General features: G+C 33.3%; 2 protein-coding genes across 4 annotated transcripts; one reads left to right on the top strand and one right to left on the bottom strand.

Moving 5' to 3' along the window:
* Positions 1-152: 152 nt before the first annotated feature.
* LOC109603159 (vacuolar protein sorting-associated protein 26B-like) lies at positions 153-4,996 on the top strand. Of its 2 annotated transcripts, none has more exons than XM_020019621.2 (7): positions 153-519; positions 618-761; positions 2,922-3,135; positions 3,666-3,849; positions 3,913-4,259; positions 4,318-4,712; positions 4,771-4,996. In XM_020019621.2, exons 1-6 carry the CDS (start codon positions 517-519, stop codon positions 4,704-4,706), a joined length of 1,281 nt encoding a protein of 426 aa, XP_019875180.2. In that variant the 5' UTR covers positions 153-516; the 3' UTR covers positions 4,707-4,712; positions 4,771-4,996. The 2 variants fall into 2 exon arrangements, with proteins under 2 accessions (XP_019875180.2, XP_019875182.2); XM_020019623.2 differs by having other exon boundaries at positions 155-519; positions 3,913-4,253.
* A 439-nt stretch (positions 4,997-5,435) lies between these two features.
* LOC109603164 (fructose-bisphosphate aldolase) lies at positions 5,436-10,156 on the bottom strand. Of its 2 annotated transcripts, XM_049968495.1 has the most exons (5): positions 10,002-10,155; positions 6,633-7,030; positions 6,064-6,550; positions 5,875-6,007; positions 5,436-5,817 (listed from the first exon to the last, which is right to left on the bottom strand). In XM_049968495.1, exons 2-5 carry the CDS (start codon positions 7,012-7,014, stop codon positions 5,722-5,724), a joined length of 1,098 nt encoding a protein of 365 aa, XP_049824452.1. In that variant the 5' UTR covers positions 7,015-7,030; positions 10,002-10,155; the 3' UTR covers positions 5,436-5,721. The 2 variants fall into 2 exon arrangements, with proteins under 2 accessions (XP_049824452.1, XP_019875189.1); XM_020019630.2 differs by having other exon boundaries at positions 5,436-6,007; positions 10,002-10,156.
* Positions 10,157-11,822: the final 1,666 nt, after the last annotated feature.

The raw sequence follows: 11,822 nt of genomic DNA, 5'->3' as shown, positions 1-11,822 counted from the left end.
ACATGTGCCCAATTTTCAAGGTGTTAAATAGCTATAAATAAAAATCAACAAACAAAAACACATGTACAGGTGTCGGACTTTGGTAGGCCTTCGACGATTTTTTTCCCGCGACATCTGTTCACCGACGGCGGAGGCCGAAAGTGACAGGCCATGACTAGCAATCTGCACCGCACTCGGTCAACACCGCACGGCGCTAAGTAAATAACGAAAGACCAACTCCGCCGATTTTATGTAATGTTTTAAATCCGCGTCGGTCGCCGAATTTTACACGCCTCAGCCAGACGCCGCGATCCGCGACCCCAACGCACGCACGCCGGAACCCCCCAATTCGCAACGTTCTATGTTGGCGGCGCCATTTTAACGTTGAAGTGCCCAACACAATCGAATCGTTCGCAACGAAGATGAACCTGTCGTGGTAGTCCACGGTGCAGACGGAACGACAGTGTTTTCGCACACGCCCCCCAAGTACGACGCGTACCGTTTACGTTTTGGCAGCCCGTGGTCGACGTCGTCGCGATGGTGAGTCCCACAGTAGGCGGTTTTGTTAGGTTATCACCCCTGTTTGTTGCTGCCGTGTTTCTCTGTGACACGGACGGTTCACGTACGTTTTGTTGCAGAGTTTCTTCGGGTTCGGCCAGTCAGCCGAGATCGACGTGCACCTGGACGGACAGGACACACGCAAAACGGCCGAGGTCAAGACCGAGGATGGCAAAAAGGAGAAACTGTATTTGTATTATGACGGCGAAACGGTCGCAGGAAAGGTACGGTGTTGGGTGACTTGGCTTTGATAACGAATCCTGTGACCTAAATTGATGGTATTAGTCATCTGACCAATTCTTTTTTTTCTTAATTTAGTCTACATTGATTGACTGACTGGTGTTTTTTTTTGAGTGTGTGTGTGTGTAATTGCTTTGGCCTCAAATCTGTGTCAATTTTTAATGTTTGGCTGGTTTTATTCATAGATAGTGGCTGTTTTATATGTACTGGTCATTTATTTCAGTGTAACTGTTGTTGTAATCTATTTTATACACTGATTTTTACCATTTTTCTTAGTAAATTATAAATCAACAAAGAAAAAAACAAATTTATTTACTATATTAACTATTAAAATTGAATGATGCAAGTTGTCTAATTGGATAATAGTAGTTCCAACTAAATACAATCACATTGTGTATTAATTGATCAAAATTATTGTGTAATAGTTTGTTTTTCATTCACCAATATTGTAAAAATCAATTTTATCTTATTGAACATATTTCATCACAATTATTGGTAAATACAAATGTGCACTTAATAAAAATAATTTTATAAATACCTAAAGCTAATTAAAAATTTTTGGTTAAAGACAAGAATAATATTTACTAGTTATAGATTTGCCTTATTTGTCTCAGCAAAACTGTTGTAATTAATTTTATATTGGAAAAGATCAAGTTAATTATAGATTTCAAGTATTCAATATGTTCAAAAGTTTATGATATATTTAATTGTTTTAATGCCAATTTAATTTACTATATTTTTGTTATTGAAATTGATATTCCAGTTTGTCTAATTGGATAATAGTAGTTCCAACTAAATGCTGTCACATTATATATTAATGGATTGAGTTTATTGTGTAACAGCTTTGTATTCCATTCATCAATATTGTAAAATTAAATTTTATCTTATTAAACACATATTTTATCATAATTATTGATAAATACAAATGTGCACTTATAAAATGTGAGTTTTATAAGTACTTATTGTTAATAATATAATAAAAAACTGCATTTTATGTAGTTGTATTAAATTTTTTGCCAATGTCACAGTTTTTTGGTTGAAGACAAGATTAATATTTACCAGTTTTGTATTTGCCTCCTTTTTGTCAGCAAAACTTTTGTAATTAATTTTATATTGGAAAATATCAAGTTAATTATAGATTTTAAGCATTCAATATGTACAAAAGTTTCTGATATATTTAATTGTTTTAATGCCAATTTAATTTACTATATTTTTGTTATTGAAATTGATATTCCAGTTTGTCTAATTGGATAATAGTAGTTCCAACTAAATGCTGCCACATTATGTATTAATTGATTGAGTTTATTGTGTAACAGCTTTGTATTCCATTCACCAATATTGTAAAATTCAATTTTATCTTATTAAACACCTATTATATCATAATTATTGATAAATACAAATGTGCACTTAATAAAAATATCACTTTTATAAATACTTATTGCTATAATTTAATAAAAAACTACATTTCATGTAGTTGTATTGAGTTTTTACCAATGGCACAGTTTTTTTGTTGAAGACAATATAAATATTTACCAGTTTTGTATTTGCCTCCTTTGTCTCAGTAAAACTGTTGTAATTAATTTTATATTGGAAGAATCAAGTTAATTATAGATTTTAAGTATTCAGTATGTTCAAAAGTTTCTTATATATTTAATTATTTTAATGCTAAACTAATTTACTATATTTATATGACTATATTGTTATTAAAATTGATATTCCAAGTTGTCTAATTGATTGAATAAAACATAAATATTTGTCAGTTTAATAAACTGCTGTAATTAACTAGTAAAAATTATTAATAATCTTAATAACAATTTAATTTAATATATTTTTGTTATTTAAATTGTTGTTCCAAGTTGTCCAATAGGATTGATTTAGTTTATTGTACAGTAAAATTATTTATATACTTCATTCTTTTCCAGAATGTTTAAATAATATGATATGAATTTATTGACTCAACCAATGACGTGTCAGATGACTTCGATTCACAGTATTTGTTTATTGCCTGATAAGTTTTCGGTTAAACTCAAGATAAACTCTAAAATAACAATATGTAATTCCACACTTAATTTCATCAAATAAAATTGACCCCAGCAAATTATTAATTTATATTGATAATTGATTTTATCATTTGTTTATGACAGGTGAATATCAGTTTAAAAAAGCCGGGCAGCAAGCTTGAGCACCAGGGCATCAAAATCGAGTTCATAGGGCAGATAGAGATGTTCTACGATCGCGGCAACCACCACGAGTTCATATCGCTGGTCAAGGAGCTGGCCAGGCCCGGCGAGATGATCGCCCACACTAGTTATCCCTTTGAATTTAGCTGTGTGGAGAAGCCCTTCGAGGTTTACACAGGTGATTAACTGTTCCACACATTGATCACAATGATTAATGGGTTTTACCTTACTTTATCCACTTTGTACACTATATTGGGTGGTCCACAGTGTTGATTAGAAATTTTTTTAGCAATTATAACTTGATTTGGACACATTTCTAATTAATTTTGTACAAAATTTCATACCCAGTTTGGCCGAAAGTGACATCAACTTTGTTATCTTTAATGGGACACCCTGTATATTTTTAGATATTTAAATTCTACATGTAATTGACAATAAAATGGCTACACCATGTCCTATACCTAAACTCAATAGTTTTTGAGTTATTAATTTTTTTCCAACAATTTTGACAGATTGATGGTCTACCAAAAATGTCTGTAAAACCACCAACTTTGATGCTGGAAAGTTCATTTTTATTATACACGTTAACTAAAGACCATCCTATAAGAAACCATTATTAGTATTCCCAAATTTTATACAGGGTGTTCTTTATTTACGTTTCAAAACAGTTCCAATAGAACGTTGATTACATAAGTTTTTGTTGTTCAGGTTCAAACGTGAGACTAAGATATTTCCTGCGAGTGACAATCATACGTCGACTGGCGGACATAGTGAAGGAGATCGACCTAGCCGTGCACACCCTGTCCAGTTACCCTGAAATGAACAACTCTATTAAAATGGAAGTGGGAATAGAAGACTGTTTGCACATTGAATTTGAATATAACAAATCGAAGTACGTTGTATCTTAATGTTGTGGTAGTACCAGGAGGAGTAATCAATGAAATAATTGTTCCAGGTACCATTTAAAAGACGTGATCGTGGGTAAAATATATTTCTTGTTGGTGCGGATAAAAATCAAGCACATGGAAATAGCCATTATTAAACGTGAGACGACTGGTTCGGGACCGAACGTGTTCACAGACAACGCAACGATCGCCAAGTACGAAATAATGGACGGTGCACCGGTGCGAGGTGAAAGCATTCCAATCAGAGTGTTTCTCGCTGGTTACGACCTCACGCCGACAATGAGGGACATAAACAAGAAGTTCTCTGTCAGGTATTTCTTGAATCTCGTACTGATGGACACGGAAGACCGGCGGTACTTCAAGCAGCAGGAGATCACGCTGTGGAGAAAAGGTAATTGTATGTTTCACACCAATTATTCATAAAACTAACACAATTCACACATAATTGATTCAAGGCGACAAACTCCGGAAACCCAACCTCCAGAGTCCGGCGATAATGGCGGGCACGCAGAATCTCGAGAACACGTCGCAGCTACACCAGTCGCAGCAGCAGCAACAGCAACAGCAGAAGCCGGATGGCGGCGACAACAAGAACGACGTGGGGGAAGGTGAGGGTGGCGGAGCTCCGGTGAAGGAGGACTTTGTGCGGGCGCCGCCCAGTTCGCAGTCGAACGATCGACTGAACGCGTCGGCTAACGATCCGTTCGACAGGGAGGCGGCGGCCGCGGAAGGCGCCAGTCCCACGACCGCGTCGTCGTCGGACAGTCCGCCCGATCCCATCCAGAACATGACGAGGGAGGCGGGCGACGGACAGAACGATAACGGAACGGAAAACGCTGAGTGATACTAGGTAGTACCTACCTTGATTCCATAGTAAATTATTATAACTAATTAATGGACTGTTTCAGATTATACTAAAAATGCGATGTTAGGCCAAGGATGATTCCAAAAACAAAAAAGGATGATTAAAACATTGGGCGAAAATGTTATTGAATGCACGTTATTTGTAAATAATGTAATTGTTATACTTGCAGTTAAAAATACTGAACTGTGTCATTCTGTATATTTAATTTACACACAATTTAATTTTATTGTATATTTCTCATATAGGAAAAATAAAAGTTATTAAATTTATTGACTTTCATTTATTTCAACCCAAACCTAAAAATATATCCTAAAAAAATATTAAAATTTCTACAATTATCACACTGTATATAATTATATATTTTCTTATTGTATAAACTTTTGTTTAGTAGCAAAAGTATTATCAGATTATTATAACATTAAAAGAAGAAATTATTAAATATCCTGTTGAGTAACAGATGGCGACACATTCAGTTTTAAAAAGTAGGCAACCCAGTATACATAATAGTAGGTCCAGGCCAGAAGCATCCCCTAATTGGCATACGAACGTGTTTTACAATGGACATAACAACCTTTTTGTGTGGTCCTGCCTCTGGAGAACATCTAACATAAACAGAAAATAAAATGAACGTGACCCAACCGAGAATCATTTATAAATTGTGTAACAGGATAGGAGGAACGTGAGAAGGTGGGAAGTAAATTAAGCACATCCAACACTTTTTAATCTATTTTCAACATTTAATTTACAATAATCTTAACAATAAAAACAGAGTACATGCAATAAAATAACATAATTAAAAAATATATATGCGTATAAATAAAAAAAGTGGGTGTTGATGTTGTTAAAATTAATACAATGTCTGTTGTCTGTTGTACAAGTAAAATTTATTCACAATTGGTTAATATATCCCATGGTACTATATGTCACTTTTTGATAGCTTTTAAAAACTCTTGCACATCTGAGGTTCACATAACTCTACTTTAATTTACGACGTCTAATATGCGTGGTTCTTGACGAACAAGCTGGCGTCACCACCGGATCCTGTCACGCTGCCGGCGACGTATTTGCCCAGGGCGGCGTCGCTGTTAGCCTGTAAAGTAAAATAATTAATAAACCACCTTAATAAACAAACAACTAAGGGGCGTACTTTGGCGCGTTTCAAGAGTTCGTTCTGTCCGGCGGTCACGTTCTCGTCCTTGGCGCCCCAGGCGCGGAGCACGGAAGCCTGGAGGGCACGGCCGTAGCTGAAGGTGAGGGCCCATGGCTTCTTGCCTGGGTAGCTGTACAAAAAACCAACATTACTTTGATGCACAACTCAGCGTTTGAGTGAACTTACGCGTTGATGGCGCTGAGGTTCACTGAGGCTTCCTCCTCGGACTGTCCACCGGACAAGAAGGTGACTCCGGGTACCGCTGGTGGTACGGTGCGGCTCAGGGCGGTGACGGTGGCCTTGGCGATCTGTTCGGGGGTGGCTCTGGTCTTGCAGGCCTGTCCGGGGGTGACCATGTTGGGTTTCAACAGGGTACCTTCCAAGAAGACGTTGTGGTCGGCGAGGGCCTTGTACACGAAGGACAAGACGGTCTCGGTGACCTTCTGGCACCTTTCCAAGTCGTGGTCGCCGTCGGGGAGGATTTCTGGCTCGACGATCGGCACGATCCTGTTGGCCTGGCAGATGGAGGCGTAGCGGGCCAGCACGTTGGCGTTTTCGAGGATGGCCTGGTAGGATGGGGTCTTGTCGCTGATCTTCAGGACGCAACGCCACTTGGCGAAGTGGCAGCCGTCCTTCTTGTATTGGGCGCAACGTTTGGCCAAGTCATCCAAACCTGAACGTCAAAATTTATTAGTAAACTTTCCATTACTAAGTGATAAATGAATTAAAGGATTAACTGGAGATAAGCGTGTTACCTTGAGTGGTGCATTCGTCGTTGATGGCGTTCCACAAAGGTACGACACCGGTGTCGACCTTGATACCGGGGATGATTCCCTTCTTGTTCAACAGCTCGATGAAGCTGGTGCCGTCGTCGGCCTTCTGGTAGACAGTCTCGTGGAACAAGATGACGCCGGAGATGGACTCGCTGAGGGTGGGGCAGGTGGTGAACAACAATTGTCTGTACTTCCTGCGGTTCTCTTCGGTGTTCTCGGCGCCGATGTCAGCCAGACGTTTGCCCATGGTGCCCACGGACTCGTCGGCGGCTAAGATACCTTTGCCTGGGGCGACGATCGCATTGGCGATCTTGCGGAGCTCCTCCTGGACGGCGGGGTCGGGGTAGTTCCAGGTGGTAGGCATTGTGTCGATTGGGAGGCTACAAACAAAATAAAACAAAATATTAGCTTAGCATTAACCTAAACCATTCTATAAATAGAAATTAATTTGAATTTGATTAACACCAACAAACTGGTATAATTAACTAAGAGAAAATTGCTAACATTAATAAACAGGTTTCTAAATTTCAGAAAAATGTCAAACTGCATAAAATAGAAAGGCATTTTCTATAAATATAAGTCCCGGTTTATATTTACCATTTTGAATGAGTGCCAACGGCCATAGATATTTAAACAAAACTTTAATTGTTGAGACGACCTGTTTTGTTTGTTTGCATGTCGATAACGGAGCAATTTTATCAATGGCAGAGGTCAAAAAACAAATCGGTCGAGCCCCCTGGATCGATCAAAGTACGTCAATATTATAAATTGTTCTTTAATCTTTTGTTGACTCATACTACAATAAATTGTCGTCTGTCAATTATTGTATTCTTCAAAATATTTAAACATTTTTTAAGATAATATTATATCAGTTACTAAAAATAATTTTGGTTTCACAATTAAAATAGTTACAATAAATAATGAAATTGCAAATTTGAATAATGTTATCCAAAAGGCAGAAAGGGTCATTTTTTAATCATATAATAAATAATAATATTCAATAAAATATTTCACAATTAAAAAAATAACGTTATCAAAAGACGGAAAGGAACATTTATTAATTATATAATAACCAATAATATTCAATAAAACATAATATTCAAAACAATTAGTTAATTAAAAAAATAAAAGTTTTTAGAACTAATTTTAAATTAATAATTATAAAAATATTAATAAATATAAAATTATAAGGGTTGATAAAGTTATTAGATATTCAATAAAATTTAAAACAATTAAATAATTTAATAATTTTGTAATAATTAATAATATTTAAAAAGTTTCTACAGGTCATTTTAATTTTATAATAATAATAATAAATAATATTTAAAAAGTTTCTAAAAATATTAATAAATATTAAATTACAGTTAATAAAGTTATTAAAATACAAAAAGGACACTTATTAATTTTATAAAAATTTATATTCAATAAAACACAGAAAATTAAATACAATTAATTAAACATACATAATAACATAATATTTGAGAGTTCCTAAAAATAATTTTAATTTGATAATTACCAAAATGTTAATAAATATTAAATTACAAGAGTTAATAAAGTTATTAAATGACAGATAGGGACAATTTTGTAATGATTAATAATATTTAAAAAGTTTCTAAAAATAATTTTAATTTGAAAATTATAAAAATATTAATAGATATTAAATTACAAAAGTTAATAAAGTACTAAAAGGCAAAAGGGACATTTATTAGTTTTGTAATAACCAATAATATTTAAAAAGTTTTTAAAAATAACTTTAATTTGATAATTATAAAAATATTAATAAATATTAAATTAAAATAGTTATTAATATTATTAAAAAACAGGAAGGGACAAAAAAAATTAATTGAATATAAATAGCAATATATTGTCTAAAAATAATTTTAAATTGATATTAATATTATTTTGATAACTAAAAATAATAAATATTAAATTACAAATAATCTTCATTTCATAATTAAAATAATAACATTATTAAATTTTGTCATTTAACATTTATTAAAAGATAAACAGGTTTATTTATTAAATTCAAAAGAATTAAAAATAATCAAATTTCAGACAATTCATTGAATAACCAATTAAGCAAATTGGACAAGATCGAATTACACCAGATCATGTTTATTTTTGTTCATATTTACATTTAATTTATCACCAATTAATAAACTCTTCAATAATATTTATCCCATAAATTCTAATAAAAAGCTGCAGTCTTTGTTTAAGAGATTTAATTTAAAAATCCGGCGCATCCACCAAATTTTAAAAAAATCAAAACTAAACCTGCGAATTCACCGAATTTTCAAAATTGTATAAATCTTCAATAAGATCAATTAATTAAAACATTTCCATCACTTTTGACTTCATCTTATGCAACTTTGTGGAATTTAAGGACAACCTCGGGTTGACCTCTAAGAGTGTGACCTTTTCCTGATTCGATAAGTCTGGAAACTTTCGGTGAAAAAATTTTGGCAAACAAACCAACAAGTTTATATAATAAAGTATTCCAAAATAACATTTTAATACAATTTTTTTTTTGACCACTTACTGTTGAACATTAAAAACATGTTTTTAATATTATTAATTCTGCAATTAAACGTTAATTTTTATTGTTTTTAAGTAAAATAAATTAATAAATTATAAACAAAATATAAAAATGAAGGAAATTTTTTGTAAAAATTTGTAAAATTTAAGATTTCAATAAAAGAAATCCCACAAAATAAAATTAGAACAATTTTCAATTATAGTTTGTTTCCAGTTAGCAAAATAATAGTTTTGTCACAAGGATGACTTTGCCCTTGAGGTTGACCTCTATTCCTGTTAAGTCGGGAAATTCGGGAAAAGACTATTTTATTTTTATAATATTCTATTTATTAACCTTTGTTATTAATAAATGGACGTCCTAGTTGATTAACAACAATAATAATGATAAAATTAAGCAAATATTTATATAATATTAACATGATGTTTTTCTGGAAAAAATGTATTTTGCTAATTAATAGAACTAAATTTACCCAATTAAATAACGAAAATAATTAATTAGAATAAATTTTGACCCATTTTGCTCATTAATAACAAACAAAATTGGGTGTAACCATCATTAAATAAATAATTATAATTATGTAAGCTAAAACTGTAATAAAATTAAAGGCACAAATAACTTTTAATAATAATTATTAAAGACAATATTAATAATTAAATAAAATAAGAGCGTAAACTATTTATGAATGAACATGAAATTGCTGAAAAATACTGAAAACCACCCAAATAAAAACGTGCGCATTAACCAGGAATCTAATCAAGACTCAGATAAATAAATCCCAATTATTTATAACAGATAAAACAAACTGAAACACTTACATTCAGGTATCTGAAGCAACAAAAACAGCCACTTGCTCGAAGTCACAAGTCGAACTGAAATCTTCAAAGGACGAAGTAAGGTCGTACGAGTCGCGGTTCGGCGATAACCAAATCGATACTGTACACGTAGTCGGTCGCGCGTCTCACTTTAACCCGTTGGTTTTATAGGCGCTAAGGTGGGACGTGACGTGCGAAACGTAGCGGACTTCGGTCACGTCCCCAGAGTTTGATTCATCGCGGGAATTCCGATTGTGGGCTTTATGGCGCGTGGCGTTAGGGCGCACTTTGGTGTGGTGGTGCAATGTTGTGATAGCGGAGTGCTATCGACATCTAGTGGGGGACGGTCCGACTGGATAACGAGCGGCTACAGAAATCTGTTTTTTGTTCGTTGTGAAAACCGAACATGCGGTAGGCAACAAGTAAAAATAATGTAGAAATCTGTACAACTTTATATAATACTTTAAAATAGCTTTCAACAGATGTGCTTAGTATCGACTGTAAAATTAATAATTATATATTTCTTTACTGTACAGGGTGTTCGTAATATAGGTGACCAAAATTTATGGCTATATAGAACACATTTAATATTAAGATTTTAAATACAATTTATTTCTAAAATTTATCGTGAAGAAAATGAATTCTTTCAAATTTTAGATTTACAAAATTGATTTTTTCTCTTATTTTCGTTACCTTTGGTCCAATCGTTGTTACATTTGGTACGTATTATTTTCAACACAAAATGATACAGTAGTGTAGATTATGGGGGGCTCCCCTCTTTTTTTCTTGATTAATTTCAAAAATAAGTGTTTTTCTGAATTTATTTTAATATAAAACTGTAATAATTGGAAATAAAAGACTTTACAATTATTATTTACATTTCCAAATAACAATTCAGAATCAGGAAATTTGTAGATGCTATTATTACAATCACACAAACAATACAAAAATAATTTCTGAAGGTTTAAAAATAGTTTCTAGAACAATTCACCGCCATCGATAATTTGCGTCTGCATTTCCGATAGATTCATACTAAAATCACTGCAATACAGAGACATTTAAACACACCCATCTGATTAATGTTCATTAACGATTCAGACGTGGATTTTTCTTCTTAATGCATTTTAAAATTGCTAATAATCGTGCTGAGGAATCGATTAAATAGTTTTTTTATTTAAAGCACTCATTACCAAGGTTTAATGAGATGCACAAGCGTGGCACGACGTGTTTTGACATGGGTTTCCCTCGCGGGTGACATAACAAGGAAAACATCCAGTTGGGTCCTTTCGTGTTTGTTAGGAGTCGCCTGAAATTGATGAAAACCAGTTTTTGTTGTTTAATGCTCAATTTTTAGAAGGGTAAATCCAAAACATAAGATGAAGACCAAAATAAGATGATCACAAAACTATAAATAACATCAAAAGTGACTTAATTAATATGTAAATACCTCTCCCAAATAAAATTGTATAGTTTTACTCAACAAATGTGTAAAATACAACAAGAGAGGCTTAATTAAAACCTATAATGGTGCACGATTCAGTTGATTTAAAATACTGTTTACATTTTTACTTAATTACTGCTTGCGGGACGTATAACCGGATGAAAAAATTCGAAATTCTGAACAAGGCTGACGTCAATCGGATTTCTCATCTATCAGGTCCAAGTCCAATCTATTGATGTAAAAAATGATTACATACGTGTGAGGAACGAATCAGAATTGTTCTCTGCTGATTACTATTATTAACAAAATTCTGAAAATCCAATTTTTTGTATTATGCACAGTTTTGTGGCCATAATTATTAAAAACATTGAGTTGTAACATTT

Source organism: Aethina tumida, chromosome 6 (genome assembly GCF_024364675.1).
Source record: "Aethina tumida isolate Nest 87 chromosome 6, icAetTumi1.1, whole genome shotgun sequence".
In the NCBI taxonomy this organism is placed as follows: Eukaryota; Metazoa; Arthropoda; class Insecta; order Coleoptera; family Nitidulidae; genus Aethina; species Aethina tumida.
Note: the sequence above shows the minus strand (reverse complement) of the source record. Positions and strands in the feature narration are given on the sequence as shown.

Coding starts and splice junctions, on each gene's coding strand:
- LOC109603159 (XM_020019621.2), top strand. Junction 762..2,921: donor GCGAAACGGTCGCAGGAAAG/GTACGGTGTTGG, acceptor TGTTTATGACAG/GTGAATATCAGTTTAAAAAA. Junction 3,850..3,912: donor TTTGAATATAACAAATCGAA/GTACGTTGTATC, acceptor TAATTGTTCCAG/GTACCATTTAAAAGACGTGA.
- LOC109603164 (XM_020019630.2), bottom strand. CDS start 7,014: ATGCCTACCACCTGGAACTACCCCGACCCCGCCGTCCAGGAGGAGCTC. Junction 6,551..6,632: donor CGACGAATGCACCACTCAAG/GTAACACGCTTA, acceptor TTTGACGTTCAG/GTTTGGATGACTTGGCCAAA. Junction 6,008..6,063: donor AACCTCAGCGCCATCAACGC/GTAAGTTCACTC, acceptor TTTTTTGTACAG/CTACCCAGGCAAGAAGCCAT.